This window comes from Rhinatrema bivittatum, chromosome 13 (genome assembly GCF_901001135.1).
Source record: "Rhinatrema bivittatum chromosome 13, aRhiBiv1.1, whole genome shotgun sequence".
NCBI lineage: Eukaryota > Metazoa > Chordata > Amphibia > Gymnophiona > Rhinatrematidae > Rhinatrema > Rhinatrema bivittatum.
In genome coordinates this window covers 59,843,032-59,860,531 of record NC_042627.1, presented here as the reverse complement: position 1 = coordinate 59,860,531, position 17,500 = coordinate 59,843,032, and the positions used below count along the sequence as shown (strand labels likewise).

The window sequence follows — 17,500 nt, the reverse complement described above, 5'->3', positions numbered from 1 at the left end:
AATGAGCAAGTGGACTTGAATTTGGAGTAGCATGCCCCTTACCAAATTGGATGGGGGTAGCCAATAGGAAAAGTAGTTCTCAATGCTCTTTGGAATTGAGATGCATGCCTGAAGATCCGTGACCACTGGAATTTAAAAGTTCACTGAACCTGTCCTGTATAGAGATGTACCAAAAAATATGAACGAAATCCAAAAAAAGTGAAATATTAAAGTCAAATACAATAATCTCACTAATATACAATAAGTGGAGAAAAAAATAAGGAAAACTTTAGAAAAAAATTTTGTAATGACCATCATAAAGCACTGGACTAACACAAACTCGTGTTTCAAAGTCCTTTCAACATGCTGTCAATTATAATCATTGGTCATAAATGTGATTCCTTTTTTGTTGTGAATTCAAATACTTTTTTTTAAAGCATATTTTCTTGTGCATATAAAATTCACAAGATGTCATTATTAATGTAAGGATCACTCAAGGAACATAGAGATGTGGCATGGAAAGAACAAACTGTTGAGGCTATAAAGCCCCAATATGGTAACACAAAATCTGGCTATATTCAAGATTACCTCCCCAAAGAAATCTCAAACTAATACCCTTATGTTGTAAGTATGTTAATTAATTACTTAAATATTCTTAAAAACAATTTTTCAATTTTCTCTGAACAGAATTTTATTTCAAATTGCATGTCTAACATAATTCTAACTCACTCAAAAATATTCATTGTCAGTAAACATTTTCACAATATATGATAGCAAAAATCTTCTCAAAACCTGAAAACCATACCATATATTCATCTCATTACCTAACATACATTCCTCTCTTTCACTCATACACCCACGCCAATACCATCTCAATTAGCTCAACCCCACTTCCCTGTACGTACCAGGATCAGTCCAGGACACCTGGGTTGTGACTCCGCACCAGTAGATGGAGACAGACTAAAACTTGTGAGTGGAGCCATATATGCCCCTGTGCCAGTCACAGCCCCTCAGTCTTACTCTGTCTCCAGTAGGTGGTGCAGGTTTGGTCACAGCCCTGGTTCCCTGGGGTTTTTTCTTTATGGTCAGGGTTCCTTGGTTAGTTAGTTTTGTTTAGTGTTAAACACATAAGTTTTCTGCTTTTTTTCTGATCTTTGGATTCCCGCTGGTCCTGCCTCCCAGGGGGGTTTTGGAAAGTCCTGAGGGGACCATCCCCCCCCTGGTTGAGGCCGCTGCTAGGGTCGAGGACCCGCCTTTTGCAGTAGCAGCGTCGGGGGTGACACCGGGGAGCCCGGTTCACTCACCCCCGCTGGAACACAGGCCTCAGGACCGAGGACAGCGGCAGTAGTAAAAAAAAAAAAAAAAAAAAAGTTTGGCTGTTTTTATTTTGCGGCGGCTCCTGTTTTACTTCAGTGCCGGCTCTCCGTTCCTTCGAGGAGGGGGGGGGGACTGTTGGTGCGCGTCCGCTTCAATTACTTAATTTAATTTCTTTTTATTGCTTCTCTCCTCCTCCTCGCTCGCGCTCAACCCCACTTATGCCATATATTTAAAATCCAAACATCCTAACAAACTATCAGCATCTCACGCCTTAGGATTATTATAATTCTCAACATCCCTCAGACCAATATTATCCCAAATCTTTTTTTCTAACTGATTTTCAGCATCCCTCGGATCTACTATCTCTTCGTTTTCTCCCACATGCTCCCGTGCCTCGGGATTATCATCCTTCAATGTTTCTCCAGCTGGAATGAAATGCTGACAGCTTGTAGGGATGTGTTGTGCCAAGATATTAAAGCTTGTAGAAGGAGACAGTAGGTTAGCCTTGCATCTGCCGGCCATCCTAATGCATTTTTGTAGCTGAACTACTGAATACAGAATTCCACACACCCCATCATATTCTTGTCATTCTGCCGCAATTTCTCAATGTTTTTAATGTCCAGCTTTTGTAACAACGTAATTAGAATTGCCAGAGCAAATCATTATCAATGCTTTTATAAATCACTCACTTGCAAATTTAAAATATTTATCTAACGAACAATATTTTTCCCCTTCCGTTAACGTTTTAAAACTTTTCAAAACATTATCAGGATAAGGGCATAAGACATAAGAAGTGCGAGGTTCGTTTTCCAAGGAACTCACCATTTTACCGATCATCATGACGTATGGTCCTGCCTGCTGATTGACCGCTAGAAAGTCCAGTAGCCGCACATACCAAAATATTATGTCAAGACAGTACGTTAATCTTCCAGCATTAAAAACAGCTGTGTTATTAGTTGGAGGTAATGAAGATGCATTAATAGGAGTCCCAGAAACTTCAGTGGAGTCTGCAGAAAGTTTGCTTATTGCTGCAAATCTCAGTCCAAAGCCAACAAAGAAAGTAACAATGGCAATTGTATCTGTAATATTGAAGTAATCGCTGAACCACACTTTGATCTTCTGATTAATTTTCCCAGCTTCTGACATAAAGATCTACAATTAAATCAGCAATAATCATTCTTTTGTAATTACTACCAATCTAAGCACTATTCTTATGAATAATAGGGATGACAGGAGGGGTTAAATGTATAAAATGTAGGGTAATTCTACTAGCAATAAATAAATGGGTGGCTTTCTATGATAATTTTGTAATATGTTTTAGTTTAATTATATATTGGCTATGTAAGAAACATCAGGGTATGTTATATGTTTGTGTATTTACTTGAGCTTTGCTACTGCAACTCAACTTTATTGTAAACCGCCTTGAAATGAACTTGAAAGTCGGTATATAAGGATATATAAATAAATAAATAAATAAATATTCTGGATATTTTGTTATGTTATTCAAGGATTTTATGAATGTAATATTGTAATCCGCCTAGAGTTGATGATAGTGCAGACTATGCATTTTTAAAATAAATATACTCCTGATGCTGAAATATTTAATATAAGATGTACAAAATTGTGATCAGACTATACAGTTGGCTTGTAGAAAAGAATTTATACATCACAAAACCTTGCCAGAGGGCCAGGTTTAATTTCCAGCCAGGCCTCTACTACAGAGACAGCATTCATAACACATGGGGCTAGTGTGTTCCAGCCATTATTCAACTACAGCACCCAATACCCAGTGTCTTATGGTTCACAATTGCCAGATTTTGAATAGAGTTGCAGTCTGTGGCCGCTGTGATGCTGGACTAAGCAATTTAGGAGGAAATATAAGAATAGAAGGAAAATCTGGATTGCATTTACTGTAGTCTTACAGAGGTCAATATTCAAAAGATACTCTGGAAATTTGGGTTTTAGCTGAGTAAATCTTAAAGTGCAAAATTGCCCTTAAACCTGAGCGGGTAAAAAAAAAAAAAAAAAAATCGCTGCTTGCACAAATTTAACCATTTAAGAAAGATTGGGTCAGAGCATTTAACTGGTTAGCACAATATTCAGCATTGGCAGCTACATTTGTCCAGATAAATCTAGGTGTTACAATAATAGTTATAAATTTACCATTTGCTTTCTCAGCTTCCTTATCTCCCAATTCCTATAGTCAAATAAAGTGCCACCATACCCTTTCCTATGAGGAAAGGCTAAAGACATTGGAGAAATGTTGTTTTCCTTAGTGTAGACAGATGGACTCAGGATCAATGGGTTTATGCTCCCCTGCCAGCAGATGGAGACCGAGCCAAGTTTCAAAGCTGATGTAACCCTAGATACATCCCTGCATTGACCTCAGCCCTTCAATGTTGAGATTACTTACCTGATAATCTCCTTTTCCTTAGTGTATGCAGATGGACTCAAAACAAGTGGGTATAGTGTGCTCGTGCTAGCAGTTGGAGACGGATCTGACGTCAGCACGGGTACATATACCCCCACAGGAAGTGTAGAAATTCAGTAATCTTCCTTGCAAAGCTGTAGCTGACCGATCGTTTAAATGAACAGGATTACCCTGACCAATTGATGGTAGCTGGAGACCGCCAGTGTTCTCAACCGGAAGGCGGCGACACCCGGCAGGGTGGAAGCCCTATATAAGCAAACATGGCTTACCATGAGTTGGCGAATCCCCATGTATACCGGCAGACGGGCGGGATGCTAAGTCCATCTGCATACACTAAGGAAAAGGAGATTATCAGGTAAGTAATCTCAACATTTCCTAGCATGTAGCAGATGGACTCAAAACACGTGGGATGTACAAAAGCTACTCCCGGACTGGGCGGGAGGCTGCCTGAGGTCCATTCAGGATAGCCCTTGCGAATGCTGTCTCCTCCCTGGCCTGAACATCCAGAAGGTAGAATCTGGAGAAGGTATGGAGGGAGGACCATGTCGCCGCTTTACATATCTCTGCAGGCGACAGCATCCTAGTTTCTGCCCAAGAGGCTGCTTGCGCTCTGGTAGAATGAGCCTTGACCTGGAGAGGTGGTGGTTTTCCCGCCTCTACGTAGGCCGCCTTGATAACTTCTTTGATCCAGCAAGTGATGGTTGGCCGTGAGGCCACTTCTCCTTGCTTCTTCCCGCTGTGAAGGACGAACAGTCTTTCATACTGCTTCTGATCTTTCCAAGTATCTGGCCAGTATTCTGCCGATGTCGAGATGACGCAGTATTCGACCTTCTTCTGACTTTGTCAAACCTTCCGTGGTTGGCAAGGATATGGTTTGGTTGAGGTGAAATTGTGAGACTACTTTGGGTAAGAAGGAAGGAACCGTGCAAAGATGGATAGCCTCTGGCGTGATTCTGAGGAACGGATCACGGCAGGACAGTGCTTGCAGCTCTGAGATGCGACGTGCTGAGCATACCGCCAGCAAGAATACCATCTTCAAGGTCAGCAAACGGAGAGACAGGCCTCGAAGGGGTCTGAAGGTAGATCCCGCTAGAAAGTCCAACACTAGGTTGAGGTTCCACATGGGCACCGGCCACTTCAGTGGCGGGCAAATGTGTTTGACTCCTTTCAAGAAACGTGAAACGTCTGGGTGCGTGGTGATGCTGTTGCCGTCCCTCCGGGGACCGTAGCAGGATAGCGCTGCCACTTGAACCTTGATGGAACTGAGTGACAGACCCTTCTGAAGTCCATCTTGCAGGAAGTCCAAAATGATAGGGATCTTAGCGACATGTGGATTGGTGCCGTGAGTTTCACACCAGGCTTCAAATACTCTCCAGATCCTTATATATGTCAGTGATGTGAAGAACTTGCATGCTCGGAGGAGTGTATCTATTACCGGCCCCGAGTATCCTCTTTTCTTCAGTCTAGCCCTCTCAAGGGCCAGACCATAAGAGAGAATTGAGCTGGATCCTCGTGGAGAATGGGACCTTGCCACAGCAGGTCCCTGTGTGGATTCCCTGCCAGTAGTCTTCTCATGTCTGCGTACCAGGGTCTTCTTGGCCAGTCCGGTGCCACTAGAAGAACTAGGCCTCTGTGTCGCTGAATCTTGTGTATAATGGCGCCCAGCAGGGGCCATGGAGGAAAGGCATATAGCAGGATCCCCTGAGGCCATGGCTGAACCAGGGCATCGATCCCCTGAGATAGAGGATCCCGCCTGCGGCTGAAATATCTGGGTACTTGAGCGTTGGACCTGTCCGCCAGTAGGTCCATGCCCGGTGTCCCCCACCAATCCACAATCATCTGGAACGCTGTGGGTGACAGCTGCCATTCCCCTGAATTTAGGCTTTCTCTGCTGAGGAAGTCTGCCGTGGTGTTGTCCTTCCCAGCGATGTGGACGGCGGAGATGTCCTGAAGATTCGCTTCCGCCCAAGTCATCAGGGGGGCTATTTCTAGGGATAGCTGTTGGCTTCTGGTTCAGCCCTGTCGGTTGATGTATGCCACCGTGGTGGCGTTGTCTGACATCACTCTGACCACTCTGTTGCGAAGTCTGTGGGCAAATTGCAGGCACGCTAGCCTGACTGCCCGTGCCTCTAGTCGGTTGATGTTCCATCCCGACTCTACTCTGTTCCACCGCCCTTGGGCGGTGAGTTCTTCGCAGTGTGCTCCCCATCTGTTCAGGCTGGCATCTGTCGTGAGCAGGGTCCAGGATGGGGAGGACATTCTTGACCTCCGGCTCATGTGGCCGGGCTGCAACCACCACCGTAGCTGATTCCGCACTCTGGCTGATAGAGGTAGGTGTGTGGTGTAGTTCAGTGATCGTGGACTCCACCGAGAGAGGAGGGTGTGTTGTAATGGTCTCATATGAGCTTGCGCCCATGGTATCACCTCCAGAATGGATGCCATAAGGCCAAGGACCTTTAAGTAATCCCAAGCTGTGGGCCGGGTGGCGCTCAGCAGGGCCTGTAGACGATTCCGGAGTTTTGATCTTCTCTTGGAGGTCAGGCTGACCTTGTCTTCCTGAGTGTCAAATCGGACTCCTAGATATTCCAGCGACTGAGAAGGCTGTAGGGAACTCTTGTTCAAGTTTACAACCCATCCTAGGCTTTCCAGAAGAGCTATCACTCTGTTGGTTGCCTGGTGGCTCTCCTCCGGTGACTTTGCCCAGATCAGCCAGTTGTCCAGGTAGGGATGGACGAGGATTCCCTCCTTCCTGAGAGACGCTGCCACTACTACTATGACCTTGGTAAAGGTCCGCGGCGCGGTGGCCAACCCAAAGGGTAAAGCTCGGAACTGGAAGTGTTGATCCAGGACCCTGAAGCGTAAATAGCGCTGATGATCCCGATGGATTGGGATATGTAGGTAAGCTTCCGACAGATCTAGGGATGTGAGAAATCCCCTGGCTGTACTGAATTTTTGACAGACCGCAGAGTTTCCATGCGAAAGCTGGGGACCCGTAGGTATCGGTCGACTGACTTGAGGTCCAGGACGGGCCGGAAAGTGCCCTCCTTCTTGGGCACGATGAAATAAATGGAATAATGCCCATCTCCCCAGCAGGCACTGGGATTATGGCCTTTAGGGACAGGAGCCTCCGCAAAGTAACTTCTAGGGCCATCCTCTTGATGGGCGAACAAGGAGATTCCACAAATCTGTCCAGCGGAAGTCAAAGAAAGTCCAGGTAATACCCTTCTCGGATGATGGTGAGGACCTACTGGTCAGAGGTAATCTCGACCCACCTGCGGTAGAAGAGGAATAGCCTGCCCCCTATGGCCACTACCCCCGGATGGGTTGGCTGATTGTCATTGAGGGTACGGCCGGGACCCGAACCCGAGCCAGTTCCCCTCTTGTTGTGCTTAGGCCGAAAGGACTGGTTCCTGGCTTGTGAACGAGGTGCTTGGTAGCGAGTCCTGTAAGGGTTGAAGCGCTGAGAGGTTCTCCCTCTGGATGGTCTAGGAAAGGGGCGCTGGTTCCTCCGTGACTGGTCTTCTGGTAGATGGGGTAAGGGAGAGGCGCCCCACTTATTAGCCAGTTTCTCAAGGTCGCTGCCGAACAGGAGGGATCCCTCAAAGGGCATTCTCGTGAGGCGTGTCTTGGAGGAGGAGTCGGCCGACCAATTCCGTAGCCAGAGCTGTCTTCTGGCTGCCACTGAGGATGACACTCCCTTGGCTGCCGTACGGACTAAGTCGGAGGCTGCATCAGTGATGAACGAGAGAGCTGATTCCATTTCCTCTCCCGGGGTGTTGGTCCTAGCCTGTGATAAACAGGAACATGTCACTACGGTGCAGCAGGTCGCAATTCGTAAGGACATGGCTGCCACCTCAAAGGCTTGTTTCAGAATGGTGTCCATGCGCCGGTCATGTATATCCCTGAGGGCCGTCCCCCCCTCCACCGGAATGATAGTGCGCTTCACAATGGCACTAACTATGGCGTCTACCTGGGGGCACGCCAGCTTCTCCTTGGTTGCCGGGTCTAAGGGGTACATGCCTGCCAAGGCCCGCCCCCCTTTGAACGAGGCCTCCGGCGTGTTCCACTCCAGATTGATTAGCTGCTGAGCTGCTTGTAGGAGGGGAAAATGGTGAGACGTTTAGTGCAGGCCCTCTAACAGGGGGTTCATTCTAGGTTCCCCTGGGGCGTCACGGCCCGGGATAGCCAGCTCAGACATGCACTGAGAAATCAGGCCTGGGAGATCCCCATTCCGAAAGAAGTGCCTCATGGTCCGATATGGTTCAACCCCCGAGGGAAGTTCTCCCTCCTCAGGGGACTCGTCGTCTTCCTCGGGGTAATCTAAATCCCCATAAGTGGGGGTTCCGGGTGGCGAGTGGCCGTGCCTAGGCCTTGAGGGCCCCGGGGCCGGGCCTCCGGTACGAATGGGCCCGCTCGGGGAGCAGCCTGCATTGTGACAAAGGCATGAATCCCCTTAAATAATTCCACCCATGAGAGCGAAGCAGGATCTGGTCGGAGGGGCACCAGGTCTCTCGGGTTCCCTGGCTGCTCACCGCTGCCTGCTAGGTCCGGGGTGTTCCCTGAGGAACTGGCAAGTATGCTGGGCTGCGACCGGTCCTGGCCCAGAACTCCCAAGGCCTCTTCACATTGGGCACATAGGGAGTCTGCTTCCTCGCCCTGTATGGCTCTGAGGTTGCATGCCGAGCAGAGGCTTACGCCCGAAGCTGGAGGTGCCAGATCTGCTGATGCATGGGCCCTCTCTTATGCTCTATGTGCGCCTAGTAACGGCCGCTTACCAGCGGGCGCTGAAACAGTTGTGTGCGGAACTATGAGCGCCTAACAATGAGCGCCTAACAGCGTGCGCCGTGACGAACCAGGCAGGAAAATGGCGACCTCGTGGCGGCTCTGCGAATCCTCACTTCCTCGAAGACCAACAAGAAAAGATGTACGCCTTACCTCGTCTTCAGCGCTTCCCGGTTGCGACCCGGGCGGTCTCCGGCTGCGGGGGGAGAGGGTGAGTACCTTCACTGCCGCGCTCGAGGAAGTGCACCCGCTGCCTCTGGGCCGCGCCTGAACTCGTCCGCTCGGGGGCCAAGTCGCGCCCGAGCCCTTCTCGCTCGGGGGCTGAGTCCCTGCTGCGATTTGGCCACCGGACAGAGGCACTCACCTCCGAGGGACCACGGAAGTCAGCTCGGGAAACTCAACTGGGGGAGGGACAGAGTGGTATCACCGCAGGAGTGCGGGGCTCGTCGTCAAGTAGGTGTCTTAAGAATTTAGTCGAGTAGAATTTGGAAACACGCTCAGCGAGCGCGAGGTAGCTCTGAACTGCTTTGGAGGCGGAAATTACTGAATTGCTACACTTCCTGTGGGGGTATATGTACCCGTGCTGACGTCAGATCAGTCTCCAACTGCTAGCACGAGCACACTATACCCACTTGTTTTGAGTCCATCTGCTACACGCTAGGAAATATTCTCTTCGAAAGCCACTGTTAACATACTATCGAAAAAACTTGATCAAAAACAGATAACCGTAATTATACTCAACCAAACACTGAACCCCAGAAATATTATAGATGCCCTGATCTAGGGACCGGACGATGGCTAACCTCTAATCTCTTGGAATTGATAGCCACTCCACGGGCAAATCCTTGGCACCGTTCTTAGGCAGCCGTGGGTGGGATGCTGAATCCATCTGTTTACACTAAGGAAAACTAAATTATCAGGTAAATAAATAATTTCTCCATTTCCTAGCATGTAGCCAGATGGACTCAGGACCAATGGGATGTACAAAAGCTACTCCCGATCGGGGCGGGAGGCTACCCGCGGTCCAGTTAACACCGCCCTTGCAAAGGCTGTGTCCTCCTGGGCCTGAACCTGGATAGAACCTGGAGAAGGTGTGCAAGGAGGACTACGTTGCTGCTCGGCAGATGTTGACAGGAAACAGCAGTCTAGCTTCTGCCCATGAGACTGCATGAGCCTTAGTGGAACGAGCTTTAACCTGAGAAGGTAATGGCTTTCCTGCCTCCATATAGGCTCCTGTGACCACCTCCTTAATCCGGCGAGCTATGATAGCCCGGGAAGCTGGTTCACCCTGCTTCCTTCCACTGTAAAGGAAAAACAGGCGGTCCGTCTTTCAGACCGGTTCTGAAACTTCCAGATACTGCACCAAAAGCCTACTGACATTCAAATGGCGGATGAAGCGGCATTCTTCTGCATCCTTGTGCTTATCTAGGGATGGCAACGAAATGGATTGTTTCACATGAAACTCTGAGACTACCTTGGGCAAAGATGGAACAGTATGAAGCTGTAATGCTCCTGGAGTCATCCAGAGGAACAGCTCCCGACACGACAATGCCTGTAGTTCAGAGATGCAACGTGTCAAGCATATAGCGACCAGGAACACCATTTTCAGGGTTAATAAACACAAGGAAAGATTGCGCAGCAGCCAAAAGAAGGGCCCTGCCAAAAACTCCAATACTAGATTAAGATTCCACAAGGGAACTGGCCACTTAGGGGTGGCCGGAGGTGCTTCACCCCTTTCAGAAAAAACAGGCCATGTCCGGATGAGCCAGCAGGCAGGTTCCATTCACCTTGCCCCTGAAACAGGAGAGAGTCTGGACCTTCAAGAAATTAATGGTCAAATCTTTATTCAAGCGGTCCTGCAAAAATTCCATAATTAGTGGGATTTTGACCGTCCGAGCGGGAAGCACCGCGTTCCTCAAACCAGGCCTCAAATACTCTGCAGATCTGCACATACGCTAGGAACGTAGAGAACTTCTGCGTGTGGAGTAAGGTGGCAGTTACTGCTGCCAAATATCCTCACTTCATCAGGTGAGCCCTCTCAAAGACCAGACCATAAGTCAGAATCAGGTCGGATACTCATGAAGGACCAGTCCCAGCTGTAGCTGGTCCCTGGGCAGTGGGAGGCACATGGGGTCTCCACCAGGAGCCTCCACATACCATGGACGCTTGGCTCAATCTGGAGCTACTAGTAGGACTAATCCCCTATGGCGCTTGATTTTGCAAATGACCCTGCCCAGGGCCAAGGAGGGAATGCGTATAGCAGATTCTCTTCCAGCCAGGTCTGAATGAAAGCGTCGATCCCCAGTGTCAACTGATCTCTTCTGCGACTGAAGAATCGGGGAACCTCTGCATTGTGAGATGTTGCCAGCAGGTCAACGGATGGGAGACCCCAGCGATCTACTATCAGCTGAAAGGCTTTGGCCAACAATACCTACTCTCCTGGATCCAGACTCTCCCTGTTTAGAAAGTCTGCTCTGATGTTGTCTTTTCCTGAAATGTGGGAGACTGAGATTATAAGTAGATGGATCTCCTTATGGAATGGGCGGAAATACATCTCCTGTGACACTTGCTGGCTTTTGGTTCCACCCTGGCATTTGATGTAGGCTACCGTTGTTGCATTGTCCGACATTATGTGGACCGCTTGACCCTGGAGTACGCGCACAATTTTGTGTTTACAGCCTGAGTGTGGCGTTATGCGCACAGTGCATGCACAGACCTGACACGCACTGTGCGTACCGAAGCTCTATGATTGCAATACAGGCACAAAAACACGAGCAAGATAGTGTTGCCGTGGCCTTCCACTCAGAGTGCCAACCAAGCCTAAAGCGGAGCCTAGCCCACCAGGGGGCTGCTCAACCCACTCGGAAGGCTACTTCCCCTTACCCCAATGGGATTGGGAACGATGTCTGTATGGCATGCTGAGCAAGGAGACTGGAGGAAGTCTTACCAAAACCTCTCCAAGTCTCTGAATTGGGAGGAAATCCTCTTTTTTTTCTTTTTTTTAAACTTACCTGGGCTCATGCTTACCAGCTGAGTACCGATACGGTCTCCAACTGCTAGGGGAGAGGGCTTTGACCATTACCACTGTGCTCGGCTTCCTGCACCTGCTGCCTTTAAGCTGCTTCAGCAGCAAAATCCACACTGGGAACCGGCTACCAAATGAAGGCACACCTCTGAAGGATCTCGGAAATAATCTCAAGAATTCTCAACTGGGGGAGGGACCTTTAGGTATCATCGCAGGAGTGCGGGGCTCAATCTTTTCTTCAATTTAAAAGTTGAATTTCTTCTTCCAAAAGTTAGTGATCCCCACAGGGAAAACATGTCCGCATCTGCTGGAGACGGAGAAATACTGAAGGGCTGAGGACTCTGCAGGGATGTATCTAGGGTGACATCAGCTCTGAAATCTAAATCAGTCTCCATCTGTTGGCAGGGGAGCATAAACCCATTGATCCTGAGTCCAACTGGCTACATGCTAGGAAATAGGGCAGTTCAGACTGGAGAAGATACGGCTGAGGGGGGGATCTGATAAAGGTCTACAAAAATCATGAAAGGACTTGAACGGCTAAATGTGAAATGGTTATTTACTCTTTTTGATAATATAAGAACTAGGGGGCTCCCCATGAAGTCAGCAAGTAGAACATTTAAAACTAATCAGAGAAAATTATTTCACTCAATGTACAATTAAGCTCTGGAATTCTTTGCCAGAGGATGTGGTTAGAGCAGTTATTATAGCTGAATTTAAAAAAAGGTTTGGATAAGTTCCTGTAGGAGAAGTCCATAAACTGCTATTAATCAACAGGAAATATCCACTGCTTGTTGCTGGCATTAGTAGTATGGAATCTAATTAATGTTTCGGTACTTGCCAGGTACTTGTGATTTGGATTGGCCAATGTTGAAGACAGGAGACTGGGCTTGATGGACCCCTGGTCTGACCCAGTATGGCATATCTTATGTTCTTATGCTCTCCCCCTCCCAGCACCGGATATTAAATATCATCTCTCTTCTCCTAGTTACTCCAGTGCAATCCCATCCCATCCCATCACCAAAACTTGACCCATTTCCAGATCCCTACCCCCGCAGAATCCTGCAAAGGCACCCCTAACTGCAGGACTATCAACCAGTAATGACAAGCTGAAAGGAGGGAAGGAGCCCTCCTGTTAGCTTCAGTTGGGGATGCCTTTGCAGTTCTGGAGGTCAGGGGTTTGGAGGGGTAGGTTTTGCTGATTGGGAGGTAGGAAATCACACAGGGGGAACTTTTTTCTTTTTTAATGTGTACTGGCAAGAAAGGAGGCAGAGATATTTCAGCCATGGGAACATTTTTTTTTTTTTATATATTGGGCACTGGGAAGGAGAAGGGAAAATTGCCACCAGAACTGTTTTTTGTTTTGTTTTTATATTGTGTACTAGGAGAGAGGGGGATTGTGGTTCGTTTTGTTTTTTTCTTTAATAGGGTTCTGGGCTGGTCAGTGCTGATTTTGAGTGCTAACCAGTTAAGTTTGGCCAGATAACACTAGCTGCAACCAGGGCTGACCTTAGGAGGATGTGGGACCCAAGTTGAATCCACAGCAGGGTCCAGGAACACCGACAGTATTGGGGGGTCAGGCCACCATGACTGTGCAGGGCCCATAGTGGTTGCCTTTGTTTGCCTCCCTAAGGATAGCCCTGGATGCAACAGAACTCTGCAAAATCTAGCCGGTCAAATTTTCAGAGAATTTTCAGCTGAAAACCTAGTCAGTTAGGTTCAGCTGAACATGCACCTAAAGGTATCTTTGGCTGCTCAGCAGCTTTTTGAAAATTGAACTCACAGTTAAAAACAGCTTACAATAAAAACCTAGAAAGGGGCTTGTGTGTTGTCCATGTTGCATTACATTAATTTTCTGGGAACAAAATTTATAAAACTCATGAACAGGAACAAAAGCACTTTAAACCTGTGTTAATTCTTGCTTACCTCACGAATTTTCTCAACAGCTGAAGTAAAAATGTATGCAATAACAATCCATTCTTGTATTGATGGTAAATTTTTCATTTTCACAAGAACCACAAATGTGTAAAGCATCAAAAATCCCAAGTATGCCAACTTCAAAAAAAGAAAAAAAGAAATGAGTTTGTACATAGCTATTTTTGCTGGTGTTATAAGATAAAACTTATTTTTGTCTTATATCTGAAGTCCAAAATAAGTGCACACAAAACTTAACTTGGTCAGTGTTTCAGAATCCACTCCATTTATTGTTCCGTCTAGTAACTCCTTACATTTACACCACAAAGTTCTGTTACAGTTCTTAACAGTCCCCCACACGGACCCGTGTTTCGCCTGTCGGCTGCTTCGGGGGGGATTCTTATCAAAATCTGTGTGGTAATCGGTCATTGTGAATGACCGATTACCGCCGACAGGCGAAACACGGGTCCGTGTCGGGGACTGTTAAGAACTGTAACAGAACTTTGTGGTGTAAATGTAAGGAGTTACCAGACGGAACAATAAATGGAGTGGATTCTGAAACACTGACCAAGTTAAGTTTTGTGTGCACTTATTTTGGACTTTATAATTTACGGAGCAGAGTGCACTACAAGCTCTGGTGTATGGCTGTCTTATATCTGAAGCAATAATATATTTATATGTACATAATAATGTATGTGAAAGTGAAATTAAGTCAAATACCTTGTTTCAAGGCCACTTAGCACAAAAGAAGAAAATATTGTTACAGAAATTAAAATATCAAAGTAGAAATCAGCAAACAGGTTGCAGCTAATATTCTTTACTGGTGTAACATTATAGGTGGATAGATAGGTAGATATGACTAGTTCTTTAAGAGTTATACTGCCTTCGTCAGGTCTAGTTTTCTTTTGTGTTCTGCAATGACTTGATTAAGGCAGCATAATTCTCACCAGTCAAAATACATTATGCTGCCCAGAATATTTACTTGTAATTCTGACCCAATGAAGGGCTTTTTATTATCCCCCTGAAGCTAGTCAAGAAATGTATTGTCCAATGAAAAGGCGTTACTTTACGTATTTCTTTTTTATCTGATAATCTTTATTTCCATGTAACACATCAACCACACTAATTTACCCTTCATTCACAGATTATCAGTCTTGCGCAATAAAGATTCTTCCATGACACACAATGGGGGAAAGGCTGTTTGAGTACAGTCCAATATATAAAACAAAGATATATTTTGCATTTTTCAGCAGTCCAGATGGACATACTGACAGCAGTTTCTACTTGTGTTGATAGAAAACAAACAGCCATCATACCGCAAAACAATTTCAATACTGTAAAAACTCACCGTGTTAAACCAGAACTTCACAATTGGTGCATGGTAGAATGCATAAAATTTTCGTGTAATTGGAAGCCTTCGAGGTTTTGCCTGTGTCTCAATTTCAAGCTTTGCTTCAGAGGTATTGAAGACCCTTATTTCCTTAAATACTTCCTTTCACACAAAAGAAACCAATAAGACATTATGCATGGACATATCTACCTAAAACAATTTTCAGACCTACACAATAAAACCCAAAAGAAAATGCAATGAAGCTTACCACTCTTCATCTTAAAGTCTCTTAGAAATTCAGAAATTGCAAGACAATATCTTCTGTAGATCTACATAATAAAATTTGTTTTCTTGTACAAATCTTTTTCCATCTTGAAGGTAAGTTCTATCAAAAGTGTCACGCACCTAGAGTTACTACTAGGCAATGCAGGTGTCACATAAAATATGTTGATTGGAAACATGGAAATGGCTCCGATGTGGGCAAATGCAAGGATGGCACTTAGCAATCCTCAAACAAGACAAGACAGCCATCAGGCACAGGTATATTCTTATTCATTATGAATTAACTTCAGCAGCTAAACCAAAACTTCAACTATATAGAATCTGAAGGTTTCACAGTCAAATGTAGTTTGCCTATCTTAAGATTATTATTTAATTAATGAAATTGGAAGACACGTTTGTTCTTAGAATGCAGATTGGGATGGGGGGGGGGTGGGTAGTAGCTATAGCCTTGTTGAGTAGCCGAATCCTTAGAGGAGTTTATTTGTAGGGCTGGTTATGATAAGAGAATATCCATGGGGTTTAGGAGTCTGATGTTAATTGTATACATGAAGTATTTTAATCAAGCATGTATAAAAGTGATTTAAAAATGCATAAATTAAATAAAAATTAGTACCATTGGTATATCTTCTGCTGGGACCTGGAAGTTATTCTCACTGTCTTCCATCGTCATCTGATGAGCATCTTGAGACTGAGGAATGTGGGACATTTCTGCCTTACTTTTATATTCCATCATTAGGATGGCAGGAGGAACCAGGATGCTCAGAATCACCTGTACAATTCAAAGAATACAACACAGTAATCCAATATGAACAGCTTCATCTTTGAAATAAATAGAAAGCTAAGATGCTTACCTGTAATGTATTCTCCACAGACAGGACAAAATGAGCTACACAAGTAGGTGACGTCACCCGTTGGCAGAGAGATGGAAAAGCTCTCTCAGAGCTCTGAAAGACTGAAGATTTCTGTGCAGTTGCCACAAAGGTCTTCCTCCGTTTTGTACCAAGCTAACCTTCAACGCTAAGGGGACTGTGTGGCCAATTTGTCCTGCTGTCTACAGAGAAACACCTGTTGGAGGTAAGCAACTTTATTTTCTCTGTAGACAAGCAAGATAAAGAGATATGCAAAGGGAAAATAAATTGTTTTCAGTTTGTTTTTCAGGGTTTTGGGGGGGGTTTTGTGGGTTTTTCAAATTTTGGTGTTTTTGTTTGAATTTGTTTTTGGCAAATAGTGCAAAGTGGAGTCTTTATACTCATAACAGTATGAAAAAGCACTGTATGATGATTCAGACTGTTCCTCAGAATCTGGCAACACTACAGATGTTTCTTCTGAGGTTATTCTCTCTTTAGATGAAGGTGAAGCCAGAAGATTAATTTGTAATTCAGTAGGTAGATTTTCTTCTGCAGTTTGATATGGCAGAATAGAGGAGAATCTGGAATGCTGGTTAAATAGTTTGGAAAAAATCAAGCAACACCTTCTTTACAAAGGGATGATGCTCTAGTTTGGAAGAAGTGGATGAACTATCAGATTCTGGAAACAGAAAAAAGGTATAGATTGCTTGGTAGAAGCTGAATTAGCAAAGCTTTACTTTTATTGATCAGCACAGATATCTGAATCTTGGTGCAAAGAAGCTGATGGTACCAACAAGGTTGCTGCAGCTTTAATGGTGCCAGGGAAATCTGCACTGAGGAATAAAGGCAGCAGTGGTGTTTTCCTACGTGCCACTATATTGGTACTGAGAGAGTCTGATCTGGCTCCAGGTTGCTTCCGCATCAAAGGGTGCATTCTGTCTCACACTTTAGAAGAGGGGATTAGCACCTGCATCAAGACTTATCAGTCATGACACACAGCATAAGAGGACCCTTCCATTTTTGCTTTAGGTTATGGACCCTCAGCTAGTGGTTCTCTTTTCACTGCACTGGAGGGTTGTGGGGAACTCAATTATTTGAATGTGTAACTTGTGGACCACCTTGCTCTGACAGACATTCTGGCGCAGGCTGCGCTTTTAGGTATGTCATGGGCTTGTCCTATGTAGTTTTCGCAGCAGTCATGATGTTCAAAGACATCTTGTCGGGACAGTGGGGACATCTTTATACCCTAGAGAGGAGAGGAGAGTTGGGGGGGAATATGGTACAGAGACTTAAATATCTGAAAGGTATTAATAATGCACAAGAATCAAACCTTTTCCAGTGGAAAGGAAGTTGTAGAACTAGGGATCATGATATGAAGCTCCAAGAAGGCAAACTCAGGAGCATCTTTAGACAATATTTATTCATTGAAAGGGAGGTGGATGCCTAGAATGCCTTCTCAAAAGAGGTGGTGAAGACAAGAAGAGTAATAGAATTCAAAAGGGAGTGGGATAAGCACAGAAGTTTCCTAGTGGCTAGAGGCTAGAAATGAAGAATCAGGGTAACCTGTGGCAACTTTTGGTGAAATATTTCTGCAT

The 17,500-nt window shown here is 45.7% G+C and overlaps 1 protein-coding gene and 1 long non-coding RNA gene across 5 annotated transcripts in view; one reads left to right on the top strand and one right to left on the bottom strand.

Moving 5' to 3' along the window:
* Positions 1-17,500, bottom strand: part of LOC115075157 (transient receptor potential cation channel subfamily M member 7-like) — a 251,239-nt gene that overhangs the window by 95,037 nt on the left and 138,702 nt on the right. For all 4 annotated transcript variants that reach the window (XM_029575380.1, XM_029575377.1, XM_029575378.1 and 1 more), the window contains 4 exons: positions 15,671-15,826; positions 14,794-14,937; positions 13,458-13,586; positions 2,119-2,448 (listed from right to left, as the gene is read on the bottom strand). In XM_029575380.1, coding sequence (XP_029431240.1) covers positions 2,119-2,448; positions 13,458-13,586; positions 14,794-14,937; positions 15,671-15,826 — 759 coding nt within the window. The remainder of the gene's footprint in view (positions 1-2,118; positions 2,449-13,457; positions 13,587-14,793; positions 14,938-15,670; positions 15,827-17,500) is intronic.
* Positions 1-17,500, top strand: part of LOC115075158 — a 162,468-nt gene that overhangs the window by 133,938 nt on the left and 11,030 nt on the right. Inside the window, exon 6 of the long non-coding RNA XR_003852447.1 lies at positions 15,929-16,131. This is a non-coding gene — a long non-coding RNA (uncharacterized LOC115075158). The remainder of the gene's footprint in view (positions 1-15,928; positions 16,132-17,500) is intronic.